The sequence below is a fragment of the Phoca vitulina genome, unplaced genomic scaffold, assembly GCF_004348235.1.
Source record: "Phoca vitulina isolate PV1807 unplaced genomic scaffold, GSC_HSeal_1.0 scaffold2, whole genome shotgun sequence".
Lineage (NCBI taxonomy): Eukaryota > Metazoa > Chordata > Mammalia > Carnivora > Phocidae > Phoca > Phoca vitulina.
The window spans coordinates 85,918,916-85,942,585 of record NW_022589705.1 but is presented as its reverse complement, the minus strand read 5'-3'; the positions used below and the strand labels follow the sequence as shown (position 1 = coordinate 85,942,585).

General features: G+C 35.7%; 1 protein-coding gene across 18 annotated transcripts in view; it reads right to left on the bottom strand.

Annotated features, from left to right (window-relative positions):
• Positions 1-23,670, bottom strand: part of EIF4G3 (eukaryotic translation initiation factor 4 gamma 3) — a 333,115-nt gene that overhangs the window by 110,538 nt on the left and 198,907 nt on the right. For 10 of the 18 annotated variants that reach the window (XM_032391835.1, XM_032391889.1, XM_032391836.1 and 7 more), the window contains 2 exons: positions 9,114-9,273; positions 2,577-3,416 (listed from right to left, as the gene is read on the bottom strand). In XM_032391835.1, the coding sequence (XP_032247726.1) occupies positions 2,577-3,416; positions 9,114-9,273 (1,000 nt within the window). The remainder of the gene's footprint in view (positions 1-2,576; positions 3,417-9,113; positions 9,274-23,670) is intronic. The other 8 variants (XM_032391850.1, XM_032391921.1, XM_032391879.1 and 5 more) reach the window with 2 other exon arrangements.

Here is a 23,670-nt window from a genome sequence, read left to right as displayed (position 1 = left end):
AATGAGTAAATGCAAATAAGATTGTAGTCATTGAGAACAGGACAACTTCAAATGGATATATCTTCAAGAGTGATGATAATTTAAGTTTTTAATGTTAACTTTTGTGGCAACAACATTGAAAAACATTTGTATAGAAATGAGAGGGCCAGGAATGTTTTTGGTAGCTTTATAATTTAAAAAATGCTATTTACATGGGTTCTTCAGGTTCATTTACTTTGAATTCTGAAGAGTGAGTGTAAGAAATCAAGGGCTATCACAGAACTTCTAGTTCTCTTATTATATATAATACATTTATAGGTTAAAAAAATCATAAAACTAGAAAAGTGCCAGGACGCTTTACTTCCTGACATTACGACCTCTACCCTCACCCCTAAATCATGCAAAAGAGAGTTCGTTCTTTTCTAGCTATCCTCTGGTTACTGCTGAAGTATCTACATTCCTTCACTAAGCTGCTAGGGACTTATATTACTAATTCCCAGAGTACTGGCATTTCAAAAAAAAGGAACCATGGTATGAAAATTACTTGCCCTAAAATCTGTTTGTCCATCTATCCCTGGGCACTGTCTTGCAAATACCAGGCCACTAACTGACATACTGCTTAAAAAATCAATGTCAGGAATGAGTGGAAGTATGAGTTTGGTGTGGGCTCATTCTTTACTTATTTCAGGATTCAGGTATGGTTTGTATCTATGACTTGCATTACCTATGATTATTTTGTTTTTCTTTCTGTCTTTTGTTTTTTTAAACATTTGTCTTCAGTAGCTTCTCCTAATTTTGGAACTACCACATCACTAGCTGTTGGATGACAACTCACAGGTGAGTATGTGAAGGGAGACAATGAAGGGTCAAACAAACTCCTGTTCTCCAACAAAGGAGTGTTCCTTGGGGGGCTTTCACCTGTAGCTACGTCCAAACTGTTTTTTCAAAAAGCCCCAGGTCATCACCCCACCAAGAAAGAAGGTTCCTAAAATAGTAATGACACCGTGAATTCCGATGTGATGGAGGCCAGTCTCTTGAGGAAGCAGATGATTTACAAACTTTATGATAAATTACTCCCTGTCCCCACCACCTTGCACTGTTGCACTATGTTGAACTAGATGTTCTACTGTTCCAAGGAACCAGACAACCCCCCTAAGAAATTTAGGAGGAAACTGCCTCAAGAACTGAGCTATGTAGGAAAGCTAGATATTAAAACTAGGGATCAGGTTCTTGATTTGTTAAGCTTCCCTATGGATTAGACAGCTGAAAAAAGACAATAAACACCAAGGATGCTGATGAGTAAAACCTCCCCACCCAGTGCATTTCTAGAACAACTGCTGGGGAAGCATGCAATTTTCTAATTGTATAATTTAACTTGAGAGGTATACAGAGAGCAAATTATACTGCATGGGGCACTACTGCACCAGATGGGCTACGCTGACTTATTCTTATGGGCCATATTCTTATGGGCTAATGACTAGTTGATAAGCCTCAGATAATTTTTGATTAAAATTATAAAAATTCAGGGGCACCTGGGTGGCTCAGTCGGTTAAGCGTCCGACTCTTTATTTCTGCTCAGGTCATGATCTCAGGGTCAGGAGATCAAGTCCCTGAGTCGGGCTCTATGCTGGGCGTGAAGCCTGCTTAAGATTCTCTCTCTACCTCTCCCTCTGTCACTTCCCCACACACCCCAGCTCACTCGCACTCCCTCCCCCCACCTTTTCCTCTCTAAAAAAAAGGGACAGCACCTGGGTGGCTCAGTTGGTTAAGCATCTGCCTTCAGCTCAGGTCATAATCTCAGGGTCCTGGGATCGAGCCCCATGTTGGGGGGAGTCTGCTTCTCCCTCTCCCTCTGCCCCTCCCCCCAGCTCATGCACACTCTCTCTCGTGCGCTCTCTCTCTCAAATAAAATCTTCAGAAAAAATTATAAAAATCCAATATTCCTAAGATCCTAGGTGATGCTACATTAAATAAATAATTTTGAACTGGGAAGAATATAATACTTTGACAATAATAATGATAAAATTAGTATTCCAGGAAAAAATGAAACCTCTAAAGGAAAAAATGAAGAGCATTAAACTTCTCTGTGAATCAGAGAGGGCACTTTCATTTTTCAGAACTAGTTTAAACTTCAACATTGTGATTGCTATTCTTCTAAATCCCAGACTAAAGAAGAGATGAATTCCTTTATGTTTAGGATTGACTGGGTTCTAAAATTTTGAGAAGACAGGATTAATATGCTTGTTTTAATTGGTTTTCAGCCCCAAAGCTACTAAATTAACCACTGAGGAACTGATTCATATGAACAAGGCAAAAAAAAAAATAGAAAATAAAAACAAAAAACACATGTACAGTGACATATACCTTGGAGGCATTTTGTATATTTGAAATTTCATTTGCATTTTTAGACAATGGAGTAACTCTTTTGCAGGCTGCACTAAAACATAAACACACCATTGAAGAAATCAGACTACGAATGTCAGCATTCATGTGATGTTTCTGGAAGTCAAGGAAAGTAGCCAATTAAAAAATAACTCAAACACTGCTTCTTTTTCATGTTCAGCAAGCATAAAATAATTAATGGCACAATAGCTTACCTGGGCCAGGGCTCTTTCTTGAACTTAGGTTCTGGGCATCCACAATCTCTTCTGTTTGCCCATCTGCTTCTACCTCTATTTTGTTCTGAATCTCTTTTGCATCTTCACTAAGGCAAGTTCTTATGCTCTCGTCCTCTTCTAAGACCCTCTGGACTGCGGTGGGAACACCAGCAGTACTAACATTAGTGGCAGCAGCAGGAACAATGGCTGGTGTGGGAGGAGGAGGAGCTAGAGGAGTTGGAGGAGATGGTGAAAAGGAAGGAACTGTGGAAGGGGTAATAGGAACTGGGACACACTCCACTTTCATTTCTTCTGGGGCATTTTCCAGAATCTCCAATTCAAGAGTCAATGGCAACACCTCCTGTTTTACTATTTCCACAATGCTCTCTGTGGCTGGTAATGTTTCACTAACTCCATTCATTTCATTAATTAGATTAGTACTAGAAATCAGTGGAATATCATTAGGTGCTACACTACAAGATTTCTTGCATATATCATCATCAATTACATCTGTTGGTGATGGATCTGATGTCTCTGTGCAGGATACAGGGCCGGGTACAGGAATTGTGTCTTCTTTTGAGGAAGAGAGTTCACACCTGTCATCTACAGCAGTGGCGAATATTGGCTGGCTACTTAGAGCAGCAGAAGTGGGGGAAGCAATTGTACTTCGAGCAAGTGGAGAAACAGTGGTAGGTGATGGAGGCAGAGGAAGCTCTGGCATGGATTCTACTGCAGTCGTCTCTGATGTCTGGCCTGCTTGTTCTTTCTTCTCTCCACTAAAGACTAGCCTAAGGACTGGGGAAGGAGACTTTAACACTGGATCGGGTTTTGGCTTCTCTTCTGGGGAAGAAAAAACAAAAGAGTTTAAGAATAATTCTTGGATCAAAGATTATATTGTATTATTTTGGGCTAGTTCTTTTAATCTCTTACCTGAAATAATGGGCAACAGAAAACAGACCAAATTATTAGACTTACTCTGCCACTCCAAAACACCCTGTCATATTTTCTAGTTATACCTAGTGTTACTTGGTCACCAATAAACATAAAGTTTATTTTGGAGTAAAAGAAGGAATCAAATATTAACCATATAATTATATCAAGAATACAACAGAAAAGTTCATCAAAACTGAAGCTAAACCATCCAGAAATGGGAATGGGGCTTTTATTTTTTTAAAGTAAAGACCTTCATTTCTACTGTATCTTGCTCCCTATAGAAGATTTTTCTACCAAAGATACACTATAGTGGCAGAACAGCTCAAGAACAAATAAGTACAGATTAAATTATTATAGACTGGTATTTTTATTTTATATATTTCTGCATTTAGGAGAATTTCTATAAAAAATGTGTACTACTTGTATAAAAAACTATGTTTTAAGAGAAGCTATCATGGTGTCATTTATTATCAGTGCAATTTATTATCGAAATCAAGTCCCTGAATATAAAAATTCATTTACAAATTAAGCTAACTTTCATTTTTCAAAAGAGGCAGCATGTATATAACCAGAAATGTGAAAATATAAAAATGTAAATTTATCTTGTAAAAAAAAATTCAAGGAGAAACCAAAGTTAATCAAGTCCAATTAAAAAAAGAACATAATATATACATCTGAAATACTTGAGAATATATAAAATGTGTATCTGTGTACAGATGAAAAAGAATGAGAGCAAGAGAGAAACTGATGATCACAATAAAGGTATACCAGAAACATGTAAGAAACTGTAATTCATGAAAATTTCCATATTCTAAAATTCTAGGTAAACTGATATGTGATTCATTCCAGGGTGGATGAAGCCAAAGGAGACTGACTGGTTTCCAGCCTGATGCTTCTGTAGCATGATAAACAGGCTCCACTGGAAAAAGATACTCATGAGTATGTTCATCAAATAACAACAATTTTAAGCACTACTAAAAGACAGTTTAAACTGAAAGGGACTTTACTTTCTCTGCCAGAAATCTTTATGCATCAGTGAAAATGAGTCTTTACAATAAATTATTGTACTTAAGTTTATCATAGAAGATATGCTCTGTTAATCAGAGAAACAGATGGTAAATATTACCATTAAGTTGTTAAAGGATAACTCATCCTTTAATATCATTTATCATTCATCATTCATTAACTACTTTTGCTGGCCTTAAAATTCATTTTAATTTATGGGTGTAGAGACCAGTACAGTACCTATTTACAGTACAGGAGAAATAGGATAATTAGGCTCTCACTGTCAAATCCCTCAGAGTATGTTGTCAGGGCAAAAAACAAAAATATTTCAAAGAAATCTATTATATGTATTATATATATGTAAGAAATATATAATAAATACACATTTATTAAAATATTGCTCATGAAAATAATTTCCAACTCACTGGAGTAACTGCTACAAAGGTCACCCAGATTACATGAAAGCACTGTGAAAGCACATCAGAGTAACACCCTTTATAAACACTGAATGAAACCTGGAAGCAGTAAATAGTAAAAAGTAATTCTCACATTAATAATCTAATAAGTATGTCAATTCTATTATTAATTTTGAAAAATAAAATTTCTGATACCAAAAACAAACAAAAGCAGACCTAGGACTGAAATTTCTATATACTCTTGAGAAAAATCTAACATGAAGAAAATTACAAACAAAAAAACCCTTATTTTGAGAGGTCCTCATTCTGAAATAAAACTCCTTTAATTCATTCAAGTTTTAATACAGAAAGCTGAAAAGTATACTACAGTAAATCTAAATAAAGAACACTGATTTTATCTAAGAACTTTTACTATTTTGCAAAGCCATGATAGTTTGAAATCTAATATACTGCATTACAAATATTTCTACCATTTGTCCATCTTTAGGGAATTGTGGGAATTCCATAATAATCATGCAAGAGGGAGCAAAGATAGAGGCCTGGAAGATTTAAGGCTATAAAATTAACTGCATAATACCAACAAAATAAGAGAAATAGACTAAATGTCTAACATGAAGGATTTATTAAAGAAATAACAGTGTGGGCCATATAATGGTATATTATGCAAACATTTAAAATAGGTTTTTAAAAGAGTAATGATATGGAAAGTTTTTTTATAATAAGAGATATGTTTTTTAAAAAGCAGGGCACAAAACTGTATGTAGAACATAAACCTAATTTGGTAACTTAAAAAAATATATGCTACTAACATATGCATATGGGAAAGTCTGGAATTAAGCTTACTAATAATAGCTCTAGATAATGAGACAAGAGGTATTTTCTTTTTCTACTTATCCATAGTTTATACAATGAATGCCAGATTTATAAGGAAAAAACTGCTCCCTTTATTCTCAGATGGCAGTGAACCAACTGCCTAGATGGGTACCTTTTGGTTGCCAGGAGTCTCATGTAACTGAGAAGGTGATACCATCATTTAATGGGCAGAGACCAGGAAAGGTAATCATCCTGCAACTTGAGGGACAATCTCACTTGACAGAGAATAGTCCTGTCCTAAATTCCAGGGGAGCCCCAACTGAACAACATTGCTATAAATCATTGAATTACAACAGAATATCATTCACTGAATATCTACTCTATACTAAGTGCTTTCAGAAGGCACTAAGGCTAAGACTAAGGAACAAGTAACTTTTATTTGCATTTCATTGTCCATACTATATCCTCCACACACTGGGCTGAATGTACCTACTCAAACAATGGCAAACAACAATCAAGCTGTGTCTAGACATCATCAACGCCAAATGATGATTTTAATTCATTCAACATTCAATGGCTTTCTCTCTACAAACGAAGCTGAAGGTCTTCCCTCTGTCTTTGTATCTTTATAAAGTACCAACTAATTGGAAATGTCATATTTGTCTGGCAATTTGGTGTTCATGTAACCATTTCAGCTTTTCATATCACAAACTCTGAGAAAACCAGAAGTTTATTAATGGTAGCTAACATTTATTAAGTACTTCTTATGTGGTAGGACTGGGCCAAACACAAAACATACACAGTGTCCTTTAATTCTTACAACCACTGCTGGGGTAGAAATTAGTATGTTCCTGTTTTACAGATGGGGAAACTGAGTGTTTTATGGATTAAGTGATAGGTCTAACAACTGGTCAGTTGAAACTTGAAAATGATTCAAAATCCCACATTTTTTCAGTTCAGGGGGAAAAAAAATAAAGGTGTACGGAAAAAGAAGTATTTAGGTGAAGCAAACTGGTAGAAGACTTTGGGGCTAACATGTGATTCTGTTACCCAAAGCAAACCCACAGTAATGACATTTCCATTGAGAGAAAAACCAATCTGACTACAGAATGCAGAGTCTATTATTTCTGAAGGTAATCTAGCAATCTCTGAAAACAGTACATTTTCATATCTTTAATTTCAAAAGGAATCTAGAGTTAAGAAAATGTTTAAATTTCTTAACTGTAAAAAATTTTTTTCTGAAAATTGTTGAGTCCTTTCTAATGTTATTTGAATTACATACATTTGGTTTAAAAATTACTCTGAAAACTATTCTGTATGTTGGCAAACTATGGGTACAATTAGAAATAGAATTAACTGAGTTTTCTGGAAAATAATTGGTACTAAGAAGGAAAGGGCAGTAGTCTCCCAGAGTTATTTATAAGCACTACCAAATATACTTAAAATTCAGATTTTTCTTTCCATCAAGGTAACCTAAAACATTTTCAATGCACTCATATCTATACCGAACATCAATCTGGAATGTTTATTATTCAAATTTCCACTAATCTTAAAAAAACGAGAGGAAACCAAGGGTTCTGCATTCTTCCTTATGGAAATCAAGGCCTAAATATGACAAAATGAAGGTGTTTCATAATCTGAAAATTGTAGCAGGGCAGAGCTATCATCATTAAGACATCTTATGAATTCTTTATATAGTGGCCCAGCTGAAGTTTGCATAGATGATAGATACACTGTGAGGCCTCTTTGGATGGTGTGTTTAGCATAGTTCTAACCAGCAAAAAGATTACAACTGTGCAAACTAAATAATAAAGTTTTTAAGATAATACCCTGAAAATTCTTCTCTACTCTGAAAACATTCTCATTTTTGACTCAAAAAATAGAAAGCGTCTTCTACAATACCTATCAAGTGCACTCCTTCAAGGTAAATGGCTTTCGTATTAAAAAACTTAACTCTAAGCATGTGTAAGTCTTTTTTTTTGGAGTTTTTTTTATTATGTTAATCACCATACATTACATCATTAGTTTTTGATGTAGTGTTCCATGATTCATCGTTTGCGTATAACACCCAGTGCTCCATGCAGAACGTGCCCTCTTTAATACCCACCACCAGGCTAACCCATCCCCCCACCCCCCTCCCCTCTAGAACCCTCAGTTTGTTTCTCAGCGTCCATAGTCTCATGGTTCGTCTCCCCCATCTGAACACTGCTCAAAGAAGTATCTGACAGAGCAACTTTTAGAAGTATGCCAAGTTAGGGTTTGTTACGTATTTTTTGGTTTGGAACAATCTTATAAAACAAAATATAGGATGTATCTCTATTCAAGTTTACTAGGTTCCTCAATACTAAAAGGGAAAAACATCCTATTACCTTTGTATGCTCTAGAAAACACTGAAATCAAACATAAGTTTCTAAGTGTGAAAACTTATAAAAAAAAAAAACCCCAATAATATTAAATAACATTGCTTAGGTTATGTGCCAATTCCCAAGTACTTTTTAAAAGAACAATTTTTAGAAAGTACATTTACTAACATCCACCTATGAAGGGGTTTGGAGGAATGAATAAGTCAAAAAATTAGAAATCACATACGCTTTCTATTCATTTCTTACAATGAAGTCAGAAACATTATAGTAGCATGCTCCAAGTCACGTTTTCCCCTGTGTTTTTCCAATTTTTCCCAATTTTGGTTAAGGTCAACCGACATCCAGCTACATAAGAAAGAAAGACTGTGATATCCCATTTTCTGACATGAGCTTTCCCTTACAGTTTTCTTTTACAATCCAAAAGGCAATGTGTGTATTTATTTCAACAAAAATTTTACACTTCGTGTTCAAGTAAATAGGCGCAGAGACCTCAGTATGAGTAAGATACACAGCATCGTAACTCATCAAGACCAAATACTAGTGCATGATGGAGCCAGAATAAACTCAGTACTACAGAACTGAGGCTACAGAAGCCAAATTTGTAAGAAGAAATATTTCATGTTTTTAAAAACAGCAAGATACACAGGAACATGTTAAATATATAAATAAAACTATGTTATTATTGTAAAGCAATATATACTTTGATTTATTTCCCCAACCTTGTTCCACTTCCCCACCAAAAAACAAAACAAAACCAGTTTCAGGCAACTAAGTTTTTACCTATAAATATATATCAACAGCGAGGCATTAATAAAATATAGGAAAAAATTTTACTCATCAACCCTACTTTACTTTCCTAGAGGTAGAACGCTTTGATTTTCCATTTCAAAGCTTTGTTTACAAGCAGGTATCTAAATAACCCTTAGATGTTTCACTCTTGCTCTTAAATGCTGAGGGCAATATAATTAATTAAAAAAAAAAAGTGAAGAAAACAGTTATACACAAACCTTGCTTCTGGTCGCTAGTTGCAGTGACAGGGGTGCTGGCAGCAAGATGAGCGCTCTCCACAGTCCCATAAACCACAGGGCTGTGCTCAGGGACCTGGCTGGACAGCTGCTGGGATTTGAAGTACAAAAAAGGGTGATAATGAGCGTGCGAACATAAAAACTAGCAACATGGAACCCAAGCAAGTGGGGAACACAGAGTGGGGCAGGAGATCACAAAATTAAAAAAAAAAAAAAAAAAAGGAAAGCAAGGAAAAAATATATAGGCCAATTTAATAATTCAAAAAGTACAGAAGACGGCAAGAAAAGGAAAGAAACAGCAGAAAAGGGGAAGGAAAAGAGATGATTACTATTAACCACAGCAAGAGAAGACAGCACAAAAATCATTAATATAAATGCATTCTCCAGGATTCCTTCTAAGGACAAACAGACTTTCCACCTAATGGTAGACATCACATCTGACAGGGAATTTAACCTCCTCCAAGTCAAAGACCAAAGGGATCTGGTCAACTTCACTTATAAACTACCTAGCAAAGTAGTTCATCTGACAAAAGCTAGAAAAACTAAACATGATGGGTTTTAAAACCAGTCACTGATTCAAGAAAACAATATTGAAGGGTGATCCTTGTCATTTGTCCACATAATCACACAGGTGAAATGCAACTTGTAAAGTATCTAAAGGATTTTCCCCTTAAAATGTCTTTAGATTCTGGGACAAGGATGGTATCTTTTCAGAGTCAGAAATCTGAGTAAAATACCTGTTTTTCAGAGCTAAGAGGAAACTCTTCATTTTCACTCAGCCACTTTATTGGAATCAAAAATGGCCATGAAATACTAGCACAGTAGGTTGAAAAAACTGCAGCCATTGTTCAACTTGGGAGGGAACAAGAATTACACAAGAAAGGACAAGAACACTCATTCTACATCACTTTCCATGCAGGTATTTGTTTTGGATTTGAGGGTTACACAAAAGCCAAAAAACAAACCTATGTCTCTTCCTCAGAGATCTAAGGTCATTTTTTCGTTAGCTATAATCTCCTACATTGAATTCTATCGTGCTATCAGAGCAGAGTCCCTGCACATTTCTGATTTTCTGTTGTGTGAGTGTGTGTGTGTGTTTTAGACACGAGGGGGAATAAAGGTGTGAATGAATCTGGGGTGAGTAGGGCCACTTAAAAAAGTGTTAATAAAAAATATTTTCAAATCAGTAAGTCTCACTGAGAATAGAAATATAAAATAAAATAAACCAGTTCAGACACATACCATTTATCATATGTCATTTAAGTAACTACTTTTCAGAACGTACAACATGCAATTTACATTTGATTATATCTGGACTGTACAGAATAACAGACAGGAATAGGGAAAATTCACCTATTCATTAGATCATGAGAGTGCTCATATTCCAAATTATTTCTAAATAAAGACTACTAAAATTATATTTCTATATATAAAAAATGAAAAGAGTTATTGTTTTCACTTTGAATCGAATAAATTAATAGTACTGCCATGATTGCTCTGAGTCCTTGGTTCTGGTGGGAAAAAAGTTGTGTTATCAAAACTCAAAAATTAGGATCTCTTCATAGCTATAAATGAAAATATGGACTCCGTTCAGTTCTAAGCCTAAAAATAGCTCTAGAACAAAGGAAAGGCCCTAAGTTACTTAGCATTTATTAAACAGGAAATAAAGACCTGTAAATTGTGTAATTTACCTAAAAGGAAGAAAATATTAACTACTCCAGTTGCCTGGGAAATTAATAACCTCAAAAATGGGAAACTGCTAAAACCAGGCCATCAAAATGACAGCGATACATAAGGTGAGATGTTTAAGACAGTAAAAGGCTACTGATAACCTATACATCTGTGTTGATCAGACTTTTTCAAGATCAGAATAAAATATCTGCAATCATATTCAAGAGACAACTGCATAGACATTTTTAAATTAACAAAGTCCTAGAAGATTTTGCATATAAAACATTTATAAGAAAGGACTGAGATAACATGCTGTTTAAATCCCAATTCCAAACCCAAGCATCCAGAACATAGTTTACACAACCACAACCTGCTAGGAAAGGACCTCTCAGTTTCCTCAGCTGTAAAATGAAAAGGAATTAAATAAAGATCCTCCTAAAGATCCTAAAGTCCCATTCAGGTTTAACATTCTCTAAGCCTCTAAAAGCATCAAAAAAACAAAAACATAATATTCACATCAATATAATTCAATACTCTCACCTTGTTTACATTAATTTTAACGTAGGGTAATCTCAAATTTTAGATTAACCTCTAATTTCATCTCTTTTCACCTAATGAAATAACCACAAACACCGTGTAACAAAGGAGTTCCTTACCGTTCCACAGTACAATTAATCATGGACTATTTTATCTAATTGATAAATCAAAAAATCAGGAAACAAACTTGGAATATTGCAACTGAAGACATCATATCCAATGCTGTATGCATTTGAATCCATATACGGAAATGAAGCTTTTGGGTAGCTGGAGAACTTAGGTAGCATTTACTACCTAAGATCTACCCTGCTCAGAATATATTTAAGGAATTTCAGAATCACTCCACTTTATTCACATTCACTATTGGTGGGAATGAAAATTTATAAAAATAATTCTGGAAGAGCAATTGGTATAAAAATATCAAATAATTCAATAAAGATGCTCAGAAAGTCAGAGTTAAAAGGTTAGGGTTGATGTGACAAGTACACACTGTTATAATTCATAATTTAGATCAATGCTAAATTCCATTACCCCTACATGTTTCAAAATTAAGGCTTCAATTGGCAGAAGAAAAAAACCTCTCTCATTTTTCAACTACACTTATAAGGAAACTTACAATATGGCAAGATATTAGATACCTGATAGTATCAAAGAAATTAATTTCCACTAAAAATTCTTTTTAAAATCTACTGTTGAAAAAAAATAAAATTTACTCTGTTGAAGATTTATATATTAAATCTGAAGTGCTGGCCTCAAGAGATAAGTAGATTAGGGCACAAATACTGGAGAAATTAATTTTTTTAAAAATAGTGTTTACCAATAGGTAAAACAGGCAACAAAATCTGGAATTGTCCTTAAGTAATTCTTTGTACAATTGAAAATTCCCATCTCTTTACATAGCCCACACTATTTCTATACAGAAAGGGGCCATCTCCTTTTACTACCTATTTTAATCTTGTATATGACAGTTTGATTAAGCACAGAGGTAGTTATAGACAGAGTGTCAGCAAACTACGGCCCAGGGACCACGTACTTGTTTTTGTATTGTCCATAAGATGTTTTTTACATTTTAAATAGTTGCAAAAAAAAAAAAATCAAAAGAATACAAGTTCTTGATACTTAAAAATTATACGGAACTTAAATTTAAGTATCCACAAATAAAGTTTTATTGGAACAGCCATGGCCATTCATTTACGTATTTTTTATAGCCACTTCCATTCTACAATGGCAGAGTTGAGTGTTGGTGAAATAGACTATGTCTGAAAAGTCAAAAATATTTACTATCTGCTCTTCTATAGAAAATGTTTGCTGACCCCTATTACAATTCACTGAGAGAAACCAGAGACTCTAAGTAGTAATGCAAATACAACAGGATGCTGATATAATTCACTGTTATCACAAGAGACTGTATTTGAATGTTTTGTATCCCATGACATTAAAATAATCGTTCTAATACCTCATGTGTTTTTGAACATCTATAAATCCCGGGAATAAACAAGTATAGCCCTCCTCCACCCTGCCTTGAGAAACATTATGAAGATTAAGAAGTAAAATAATAATAAAATAATAATAAATAATAAAATATGCTTCTTTCCTAAGTGGGAGGGAAGTCTTCTGTGTGTGTTTCCTTCTGGTGTCTACCATGTACAAAACATTAAGAACCCACTGCTGATTAAAATAGACAAAAATCTTTGCTTCATAGCACTTTTATCAACAGAAACATATATAAGTATAAAGCACATACACACACAATTATGGAATATTCACCCATAGAAAGAATGAAATCCTGCCATTTGTGATAACATGGATGGACCTAGAGGGTGTTATGCTAAGTGAAATAAATCAGACATAGAAAGATAAATACCGTATGATCTCACTTATATGTGGAATCTAAACAAAACAAAACCAAGCTCACATAAACAGAGAATAGAGTGATGGTTGCCAGAGGAAGGGGGTGAGTGGTAGGCAAAATGGGTACAGGGAATCAAAAAGGCCAAACTTCCAGTTAACTAAATAAGTTATGCAGATGTAATGTACAGCATAGTGACTATAGTTAATAATACTGTATTGTATATGTGAAAGTTGATAAGAATAAATCCTAAAGGGTCTCATCACAAGAAAAACAATGCTGTAATTACGTATGGTGACAGATGTTAAGCAGACTTACTGCAATGATCATTTTGCAATATAGACAAGGGCTGAATCATTACGTTTTACGCTGGAAACTAGTGTAATATGCTGTATCAATTATACCTCAATAAAAAATTATTTTTGCATCAAATTAAAAAAAATAAACCATAAAATTAATCATTTAATTACCAAGGCCATTAATGCTACACTAGAGTAGTAAGGGTACAAAGATAACATATATCCTGAGGTTCTGAATTTGTATGTGCGTGAGGATTTTTTGAGGAAGCAAAATTTAGGCTGAATTTCAAAGAATCAATGCGAATGCAGGCATGTGGGAGGTATATGGGAGGAAGTAGGAGGAAGCAGGTCAGGCAGAAGGAATAGCACATATGAAGGCTCTGAAGGGAAGCGTATTAAATATCAACCCGCTCTTAGGAGAGTCGGGGAGGAACAGAGGAAGAGCTGGGGAACTTGGTGTGAGAAGTACAGGCCACATGAAGCATCTTGGTCCTTATCCCCTCAACAATGGCCCAGGAACAAATTTTAAGCAGAAATGTGATATAAGACTTATGTTTTTAAAAGATCTTTCTGCCTGCTGCATGGAGAATAAACTGGAGGGAAACAAGAATGTTATAAGGACATAACATATAAGTTTACTACAGAAGACCAAGAGAAATAATTATGATGCAAAAAAGGGGTGTGTGTGAATAAATTTCCTAAATACAGGAGTTAAACTGACAAGATTTGGTAACTGATTAGTTACGGTAGGTAGGAAATACATTAGATTTCTGGTTTATGACATTTGTGCCAGTCACTGAGATAGGGAACGCTGGAGGAGACATCAGGTTTTGGGAGTTAAGAAGCAGGGGACAGGAAGACCAGGAACTCGAGTTTTGAGTATGACATGCTTGTGAGATACCTGACCATAGAGTTCAACTAGAAAGTTGGGTATGTAACCTGAAGCTCAAAAGAGTATTCATTATGTAAGCAATCTATGGAGTGACATAATGAATACCTCCCATTTTAATACAATGACAATAATGCACAATAAATAATGATCATAGCAATAATGTAACAGTAACAATAATGCACTGAATTCTAATGCTAGAATCTAATAGGTCACAAGATGTATGAATCAGAAAAGGCATCAACCACATGATCAGTTCTTTTATTCTTTCTACACTTTTCCCAAGAAACTACAATTCTATTCAAAACATTTTAGTAACATGAAATTACTATTTCCAATGGTGGAACCCATCTCAGGACTGGACAAGTCTTTTCACCCCATATGTTTCTGGTGGCTCTGAAACAAGAATCTTATCTCTTCTATGGAAAAGAGCTTCACACAATTAAACCGACTATCTTATCAAGGATTATGCATTAAATTAGGTGCTGGCATTCTGCATGGAGCACTGGGTGTTATATGCAAACAATGAATCATGGAACACTACATCAAAAACTAATGATGTAATGTATGGTGATTAACATAACATAATAAAAAAAATAAAAATAAATTAGGTGCTGGGAGTATAAGGCTTAATAAGACACGGTGCTCCTTATGTTTAGGGAGCTAACATTCTAGTGGTAGAGACAAACAATAAGCCAGAAATTAAGTATAAAATATGTCAGACAAAACTTAATGCTATGAATAAAATTAAAGGAAAGTAAAGACCAGAGAATGAAAGGGGTGTGAAGGTGCTACTTTAAAGTGATCAGGAATTGTTTTCCTGATGACATGATATTAGAAGAAACACCTGAAAGGGAGAAAAGGACATACTTGGGATGTAGAAGACCATTTCAAATATAAGGAATAGCAAGAGCAAAAGTGGAAAGGTAGAATGAAGCTTGTGGATGAAGGGCAGGGAGGTCAGTAGCAATACACTGTCATGGAGGAGAGAAGAGAAGAATAGGAGAAGGGTTTAGACAAGCAACCAGAAGCCAGATAATGTATGACCACATAAAGACCTCCAAAATTCTACGAGTATGGACTCTTAAATAGTTTAGTCACCAGTAGAGAGACTGGATAGTTTTTAGTAGGGAAGCGATGTAATCAGATTTATGTTTTATAACGACTCACTATGGCTGTTGTATAAAGAATAGACACAGAATATAAATATGTCAAAAACTCATAAAATTCAATAGCCAAAAAACAATCCAATTTTAAAAAATGGGTAGAAGTTCTGAACATTTTCCAAAGAGGACATAGAGATAGCCAACAGGTATATGAAAAGGTGTTCAACATAACTAATCATCAGAGGAAAGCAACTCAAAACCACAAAGAGATATCATCTCACACATGTCAGAATGGCTATTATCAAAAAGATAATAAATAAGTGTTGGTGAGGATGTAGAGAAAAGGGAACCCTTGTGCATTGTTGGTGGGAATGTAAATTGGTATGGGCACCACGGGAAAAGTTTGAAGATTCCTAAAAAAAAAAAAAAAAATTAACAATAGAACTACCATATGATCCAGCAATTCCACTTTTGGGTATTTAGCTAAAGAAAACAGAAACACAAACTCAAAAAGATATATGCACCCCATGTTCACTGCAGTATTACTTAAAATAGCCAAGATATGGAAACAACCTAAGTGTCCATCAATAAATAAATGGATAAAGAAAATGTGGTATATATACACACACATACACTAGAATGTTATTCAGCCATAGAAAAGAATGAAATCTTGCCATTTACAACAACATGGATGGATTTTAAGGACCTCACGCTAAGCAAAGTAAGTCAGAGAAGACAAATACTGTACGATCTTATATGTGGAATGGAGGAGGAGGAGGAGTAGAAGCAGCAGCTCATAGATACAGAGAACAGACTGGTGATATCACAGGTTGACTGGGGTGGGAGCAAGTGAAATGGGTCATAAGGTACAAATGTCCAGTTATAAGTAAGTCATACACTTGATAAGTAACTAGGGGCTCCTGGCTAGCTCAGTCAGTACAGCATGTGACTCTTGATCTCAGGGTTATGAGTTCAAGTCGCACGTTGGGTGCAGAGATTACTTAAAAATAAAATCTTTAAAAAAATAAGGAACTAAGTAACTATAGTTAATAATACTACAATGCAGATTTGAAAGTTGCTGAGAGCAGATCTTAAAAGTTCTCATCATAGGGGTACGTGGGTGGCACAGTTAATCGTCTGACTCTTGGTTTGGGCTCAACTCGTGATCTCAGGGTTGTGAGATCAAGCCCCGCGTCAGGCTCCACACTCAGCACAGAGTCTGCTAAAGACTCTCTCTCACTCTCCTTCTGCCCCTCCCCACTGTGCTCTCTCTCTCTCAAATAAATAAATAAATCTTTAAAAAAAAAGTTCTCATCACAAGAAAAAGTTTTTCTGAAACTATGTATTGTGACGGATGCTAACTAGATTTTTTGTGGTGATCATTTTGCAATACATGCAAATACCAAATCATTATGATATACATCTGAAACTAATATAATGTTACATGTCAATTATATCTCAATAAAATTTTTTCTAAAAGAATAAACAGAAAGGAGGCAAGACAGAAGCAAGGAGAAGAGTAGGGAAGTGACCGCTATCTAGGGGAAAGGTCAAAGTGACTTAGAATCTAGCAGTGGCAGTGAAAGGCGTGAGAATGAGCCATATAGGACTTGCTGATATAATGGCTGTGGAATGGGAGATAAAGATGATTTAAAGAAGACTTCTAGGTTTATCATCTCAGGAACTGGGGTAGACTGAGGGATAATTTACTGAAAAAAAGAAAATATAGGCATACACCAAACACCTGAAAAAATAGTAACACCGGGTTCAGAAATTCCAATGTCTTTATAAAACCAAGAGGTGACCTAAATGTGCAATGCACAAGGGTGCAAAATAGTAATAGAAGAATATATGCTAAGGCTAAAGGCATTCAGATTGGTGAACACTAATCTGATAAAACAATTTATATATGCCATAGAGAGAATCTCTCCCTTGAAGGCAAGGAATGGTTGCCAAGGTGTCAGGAATGATGAAAGAAACCCAGACACTCAAGATAAAAGCTGTCAGGCTAACCTATAGGACTTAAATGATTTTACAGTTCCAATGGGCAGGGAGGGATAAAATAAGTAAACCTCTAAAAAACAAGAATAATATGGATGAATTCTCTCTAAAATATTAAAATGTCTTATAAACTATAGCATTGAAGACAGCAGTATAATGGTATTAAAACACATCAGTAGAGGGACACCTGGGTGGCTCAGTTGGTTAAGCATCTGACCCTTGATTTTGGTTCAGGTCATGATCTCAGGATCATGAGATCGAGCCCCGAGTGGGGCTCCACACTCAGCGCACAGGGTCTGCTTGAGATTATTTCCCCTCCCTCTCCCTCTGCTCCACCAGCTCATGGGTGCTCGCTCACTCTCTCTCAAATAAATAAATAAATAAACAAACAAACAGCTTAAAAAACAAAAACAGGATCAGAGGAATATAGAATTCCAGAAACAAACTCAAGTATATATAATTCAGTAAATAATTAAAACAGTATCTCAAAACAAGGAGGCAATGATGAACTATTCAATAAATAATACTGAAAGAAGGGACAAGCCATTTGGTTAAAAAAAAAAAAGGTTAGAACACAATTATCACACTAGAAAAAAAATATTACATAAGTCAAATGGATTTCTAATGAACACAAATCAGAGAAAAGTCATCACCCCAAAAGAAATGTGTACAAAAGACATGATATTTTATACACAAATAACCAGCAAATGTCAAAAATCTTAGTTCTATAAATCAATAAATAAAAAATGGGATTTTTTTTTTTTTAATATATAAAATAAGGAAAAGGGCTCTTTCTTAAACTGCTGGTCAGAGATTAACTGGTACATTTCTGGAGGGAAGATAACATCATAACCCAAAAATAAGTCCACAAAGTTGTTCATCACAATATTGTTAGCATTAGTGACAAACAGGAAAAGAATGAAAATATGCATTAGTTAAATAAACAAGGGTATATTCAATACCATGTAGCAAATAAAAATTATAATACCTATAGTCAAACATGAACGTTTCTGCATGACCACTGAAAAAATGGTATTTATAAAACGGCATGAATGAACCCAAATATATTAAATTATAGATATTGATATGCATATATGCACTACAAGATGTCTGAAAGGATATTCACCAAAAAGTTAACAACAGCTAACTCTCAGTAGTACGATTTAAGGCTACAATTTCTTCCTTTACTATTCTTTTCCAATGAAGATTTATAATTTATACACATACAAAACTGAAGTCATTTAAATTCTGAAAATACATTTTCAATAACAGATAAAAGATGAAACCTGATGGTTTCTTGTGAAACTCTATAACACTTCCTGTGACCCCTAGAACTACAGACATCATAGTCACTAGAAGATTGCAAGCTGCAACACACCACTACCACTGTTCAATGTCTGACTGGGAGTAGGTGACAAGGGACAGGAATTGTGCTACACATGTAAAAACTGAAGTTAACACTTTCTTTATAATTAGGATTCAGATTTAGAATATCTAAGGTAAAATCACACCACTATAACAGCAAAAACTTTCACAAAATTTGAAGAACTATGAAAAAACGTCATTCAAGTAAAAATGAAGAATCACTGAACATAAAATAAAATTTAACATTATTAATGTATCTCATAAGTGGATCTTACTGGGATGCCAAAACAATTTAAAACACATTTGCTCCACCAGCTTCTAAAACGATAAGGTATCTCAAAAATGGCCTTATGTCAAATTTTGTTTTCTGGCTTTAGGAGGTTCCCACAGGCAATGAAGCTGTAGAATCTTGGTGTTATTAAAAATTCAGGACAGTTTTACAAAACCCTGTTGGGAGACAGACCTGATGAAATCAACAACCCTGCTTTATGACTCTAAGTAGGACCCCGACTGTCCACGTACAAATTCATTTTCAACAACAGAACAGCTTAACCCTAACTATTAAGGGTCTTTGTTCATTGTAACATCTCATTTAAAGCTTTTAAGAGAATCAGCCCCCTACCTAGTTACTTGATTAAAGTTTACAATACTTTACATACTATTGAAAAGTACTATTTTTTCTTTTTTTTATTATGTTATGTTAATCACCATACATTACATCATTAATTTTTGATGTAGTGTTCCATGATTCATTGTTTGCCTGTAACACCCAGTGCTCCATGCAGAACGTGCCCTCTTTAATACCCATCACCAGGCTAACCCATCCCCCCACCCCCCTCCCCTCTAGAACCCTCAGTTTGTTTCTCAGCGTCCATAGTCTCTCATGGTTCTTCTCGCCCTCTGATTTCCCCCCCTTCATTCTTCCCCTCCTGCTATCTTCTTTTTTTTTTTTTTTTTAACATATAATGTATTATTTGTTTCAGAGGTTCTGGTCTGTGCTTTTTTTTTTTAATCTCTACGCCCAATATGGGGCTCAAACTTACAACCCCCAAGATCACATGCCTTATGGACTAAGCCAGCCAGGCACCCCAAAAAGCACCATTTTTAAGCCAAAAGAGATTAATAATGAGAAATTATTTTATTAAAGATGAAAAATGATGTGATTTAATTCAATGACCACTATCTTTACTGCAGACAACAGTTAAGACAAAAGCATACCTATGTGCTTCAAAACAGATAGGATATTAACTCATTAGTGCTTCAAGACAGACAAGGATATTAACTTATTAGTGCTATGACTAAGTCGACAGGTGACATTTTAAAAGCTAAAACTGAGGATTCTTGGGCGGCTCAGTCGGTTAAGCATCTGACTCTTGATTTTGACTCAGGTCATGGTCTCAGGGTCCTGAGATCGAGCTCAGTGTGGGGCTCTGTGCTCAGCCGGGGGTCTGCTTGGGATTCTCTTTCCCTCTCTCCCCCTCTTGTGCATGCACGGGCTCTTTCTCTCATATAAATAAATAAATAAATCTTTAAAAATAAAAACTAAAACTGGGTTTGTTTATATTACATGGGTATCTCCTTCAAAGTCTTTTTTTTAAGATTTTATTTATTTATTTGATAGAGCGAAAGAGCACAAGCAGGGGGAACAGTAGAGGGAGAGGGAGAAGCAGGCTCCCCGCCAAGCAGGGAGCCCGGAAGTGAGCACTGTATTACATGGTATCTCCTTCAAAAAAATTTTTTTTAAAGATTTTATTTATTTGATAGAGAGAGGGAGAGAGCAGGGGGGAACAGTAGAGGGTGAGGGAGAAGGAGACTCCCCAACAAGCAGGGAGCCCCATGTGGGGCTCGATCCCAGGACCCTGGGATCATGACCTGAGCCAAAGGCAGACGCTTAACCGACCGAGCCACCCACGTGCCCCTCCTTCAAATTCTTTATGTAGGAACTTACCTACTTATGCTGTACAATTACTTGTATCATTGTCTAAGCTTCAGAACCTAACTTAACTATTATTGGTAAAACTATATAAAACTAATTAACAAATGGTCAGAATTTAAGGTTTCCAGTTACCAAGTTAATAAGAAGCTCTTCAAAAACTGAATGACTTGCTGACTTTGGCAATTTTCCCAAATGACAAGGGAGGCTGCATCTTTCCTAAGATACTCCATTGATCCATAGTTTCCAACCTTTTCTCTGCGGCACAGGACTCTCACACGTTGTAACAGTACTTCACTATAAGAGTAATTTTTTTTAAAGAGTGATTTTTAAAACAGAAAAAAGAACAAAGGTAGTAGGGAGAGGAAGATATATAAAGTAGTTCATTTAAAAAACAGTGATTTTTGGTTCACCACCTCAGCCTTTGGAAGTAGACAATTCTGGAAGCCTTGCCTATACAGCATCATGTATTTATTTTTATCCTAAGGGGTCCCATAAAAATTTCCAGGCATCTAGCACATTTCTTAATACAGAAATGTTCCTCGTGCCTTACTGCTATCAACAACGGAAACACAGCTGAGAGATTGTGATGCTGAGGGAAAGTAACAAAAACATACCCCTTCTTTCCCACTTTAACATTTAAAAGCTAAAAGGGAACTCGGAGATTACTCACTACAATCCCTCATTTTACTGACGAAAAAGTAGGAGTTAAAAGGACTTAATATTCTGACTTAAGGTCATAAATCTAAGTGACAGAGATCTATAGACCTGTAGAAAGTGTTCTAGTCCTCGATGAGGTCTATACATGCACCGCTCTTAGTGCACTGTGATCACCTGAATGAGCACATATATACACATGCATGTATTTTTTACATATTTGAGATATAAAATCTTCAGGTGCTATTCCATAGATCATTTTAAAACCTAGGAAGCAGGACAATTTCAAATTCAATCTACTCTTTAGGGCAAAAACAGTAGCAGCAAAGCTTGTTTCTCCTCTCCCTTCTCCTCATATACACCTACTACAGTTTCCCTAAACTAACTCTTTCTTATCTTGAATGCTTGACAAAATGAAACTCTTTATCCCCCTCTTCAAACATCCCCATGTATACTCCATGTTATGTTTTACTAAAAGTCCAGGTATCTAAGCTGCCAGAGGCAACCTCTGACTGTTCTCTTTTACACCTAGGGGAACCATGCATCCTGTTTACCTGGACAGTACTGGTTTATGCCTGCTGTCCCAGCAAAAATGATTCACAGCATCCCAAAGGCATTTTAAAACTGCCCCAATTCAGATGATAAATTACAAGGTCACTCTATAATCCTTACTTAGTAACCAATTGTTATATATTCTTCTAACTGGTTTCCTCTCCCTTCAGCCAACTCCCTAATCTGTCACATGAAATGACAATCATCTCCCTTCATCCCGTTTCCCATCTCCACATGCCACCTTCTTGCACATCCTGCCCTTCTGCCTGGAATATCCTTCTCTCTCTTTTCATTGTGTGAATACCAATGTGGGAACTCAGACCAAATGTCATTTCTGCTGTGAAGCCTTCCCAGAATCTTCCAGTCATGTTCAGGGCCTCCTGCACTAACAACAACTGCAAATATTAGTAACAGGAAGTGTGTACTGAATGCTCACTGTGCCCTGAGCTCAAGCAATTTTAGGTATTTACTCTCATTTAATAGTATAATAACTCTGTATGATAGGTTTTGTTTTCCTCATTTTTTTTTTTAATGTGGAAATTAAGGCTCTGGAAAATTCAGTAATTTGGCTAAACTTACAAAATTAAGTGGTAGATCTAGGACTTGAAACCAAGTATGTTTGGTTCTGAGCCAAAGCTTTTAAATCCCTCCCCTATACTATCACACCAGCACCACCAGGAACAGGTTTCTGTGATCCAACAGGAAGCAGGACATTTAAGCCTGTGCTGCAATTCTGTCCCACTTGGTCACTTCTGTGCATTCATATTTCTTTGTTTACACTCCACAGGAGGTCCAGTCATATATTAATAAGTGTCCTCTGTCTCACTTAATGAGACTGGGATAACCTCAATGATAGGAAAAGGCTTTGCTATTCATGGCATCTGCAATTGTGGCTTAAGGCAGATATATCATAAAGTCAAAAGCAGTAGAGTACTTACTATTCAGTCATAAATTCTAAAGCAGAGGGTTGTCTCATCTGTAGTCTTAATAACTAGAATGTGGTACAGGATCTATCTCGAATTAGACCACAGTTACAAACTACCAATCTTTAGAATAAACCTAGTGGGTTTTCTTAGGCTGGCATAGTGCTATTTCTTAGTAGAATTAGCCGCCAACATTTAAAATGTGCAGATTTTTTACGTAAATAAAGATTTCTAGCTTCTTTTGAAACACTGGGTCAACATTTTTACATAATACAACAGTCAGGAAGTAATAACTGCCTACTTTAACCAGGGATGTCCTCTCCCACTCTATGTGCACAACTCTCTATATATTTCCAAAACTGAAGCCAAGTATCAGTTGCCATCATCATGCTTTTTTTTTCTAAGGTTTTATTTATTTGAGAGAGAGAGAGAGAGCTATCGAGAGAGGGAACACAAGCAGGGGGAGTGGGAAAGGGAGAAGCAGACGCCCTGCTGAGCAGGGAGCCCAATGCGGGGCTCGATCCCAGGATCCTGGGAACATGACCCGAACTGAAGACAGATGCTCAACGACTGAGCCACCCAGGTGACCTGCCATCATCATGCTTATGTGGTTGTTCTTAAGAGGAAAATGAAATCTTTCTAGTATGTATGTCTCTGTTAAAAAGCTATGTGTGCATTCCATGAATTTCATGTATTTGGAAAGGCTACACATTAATAAATGTGGTTTTGAGTGAAAATAACTAATAAAATAAACTGA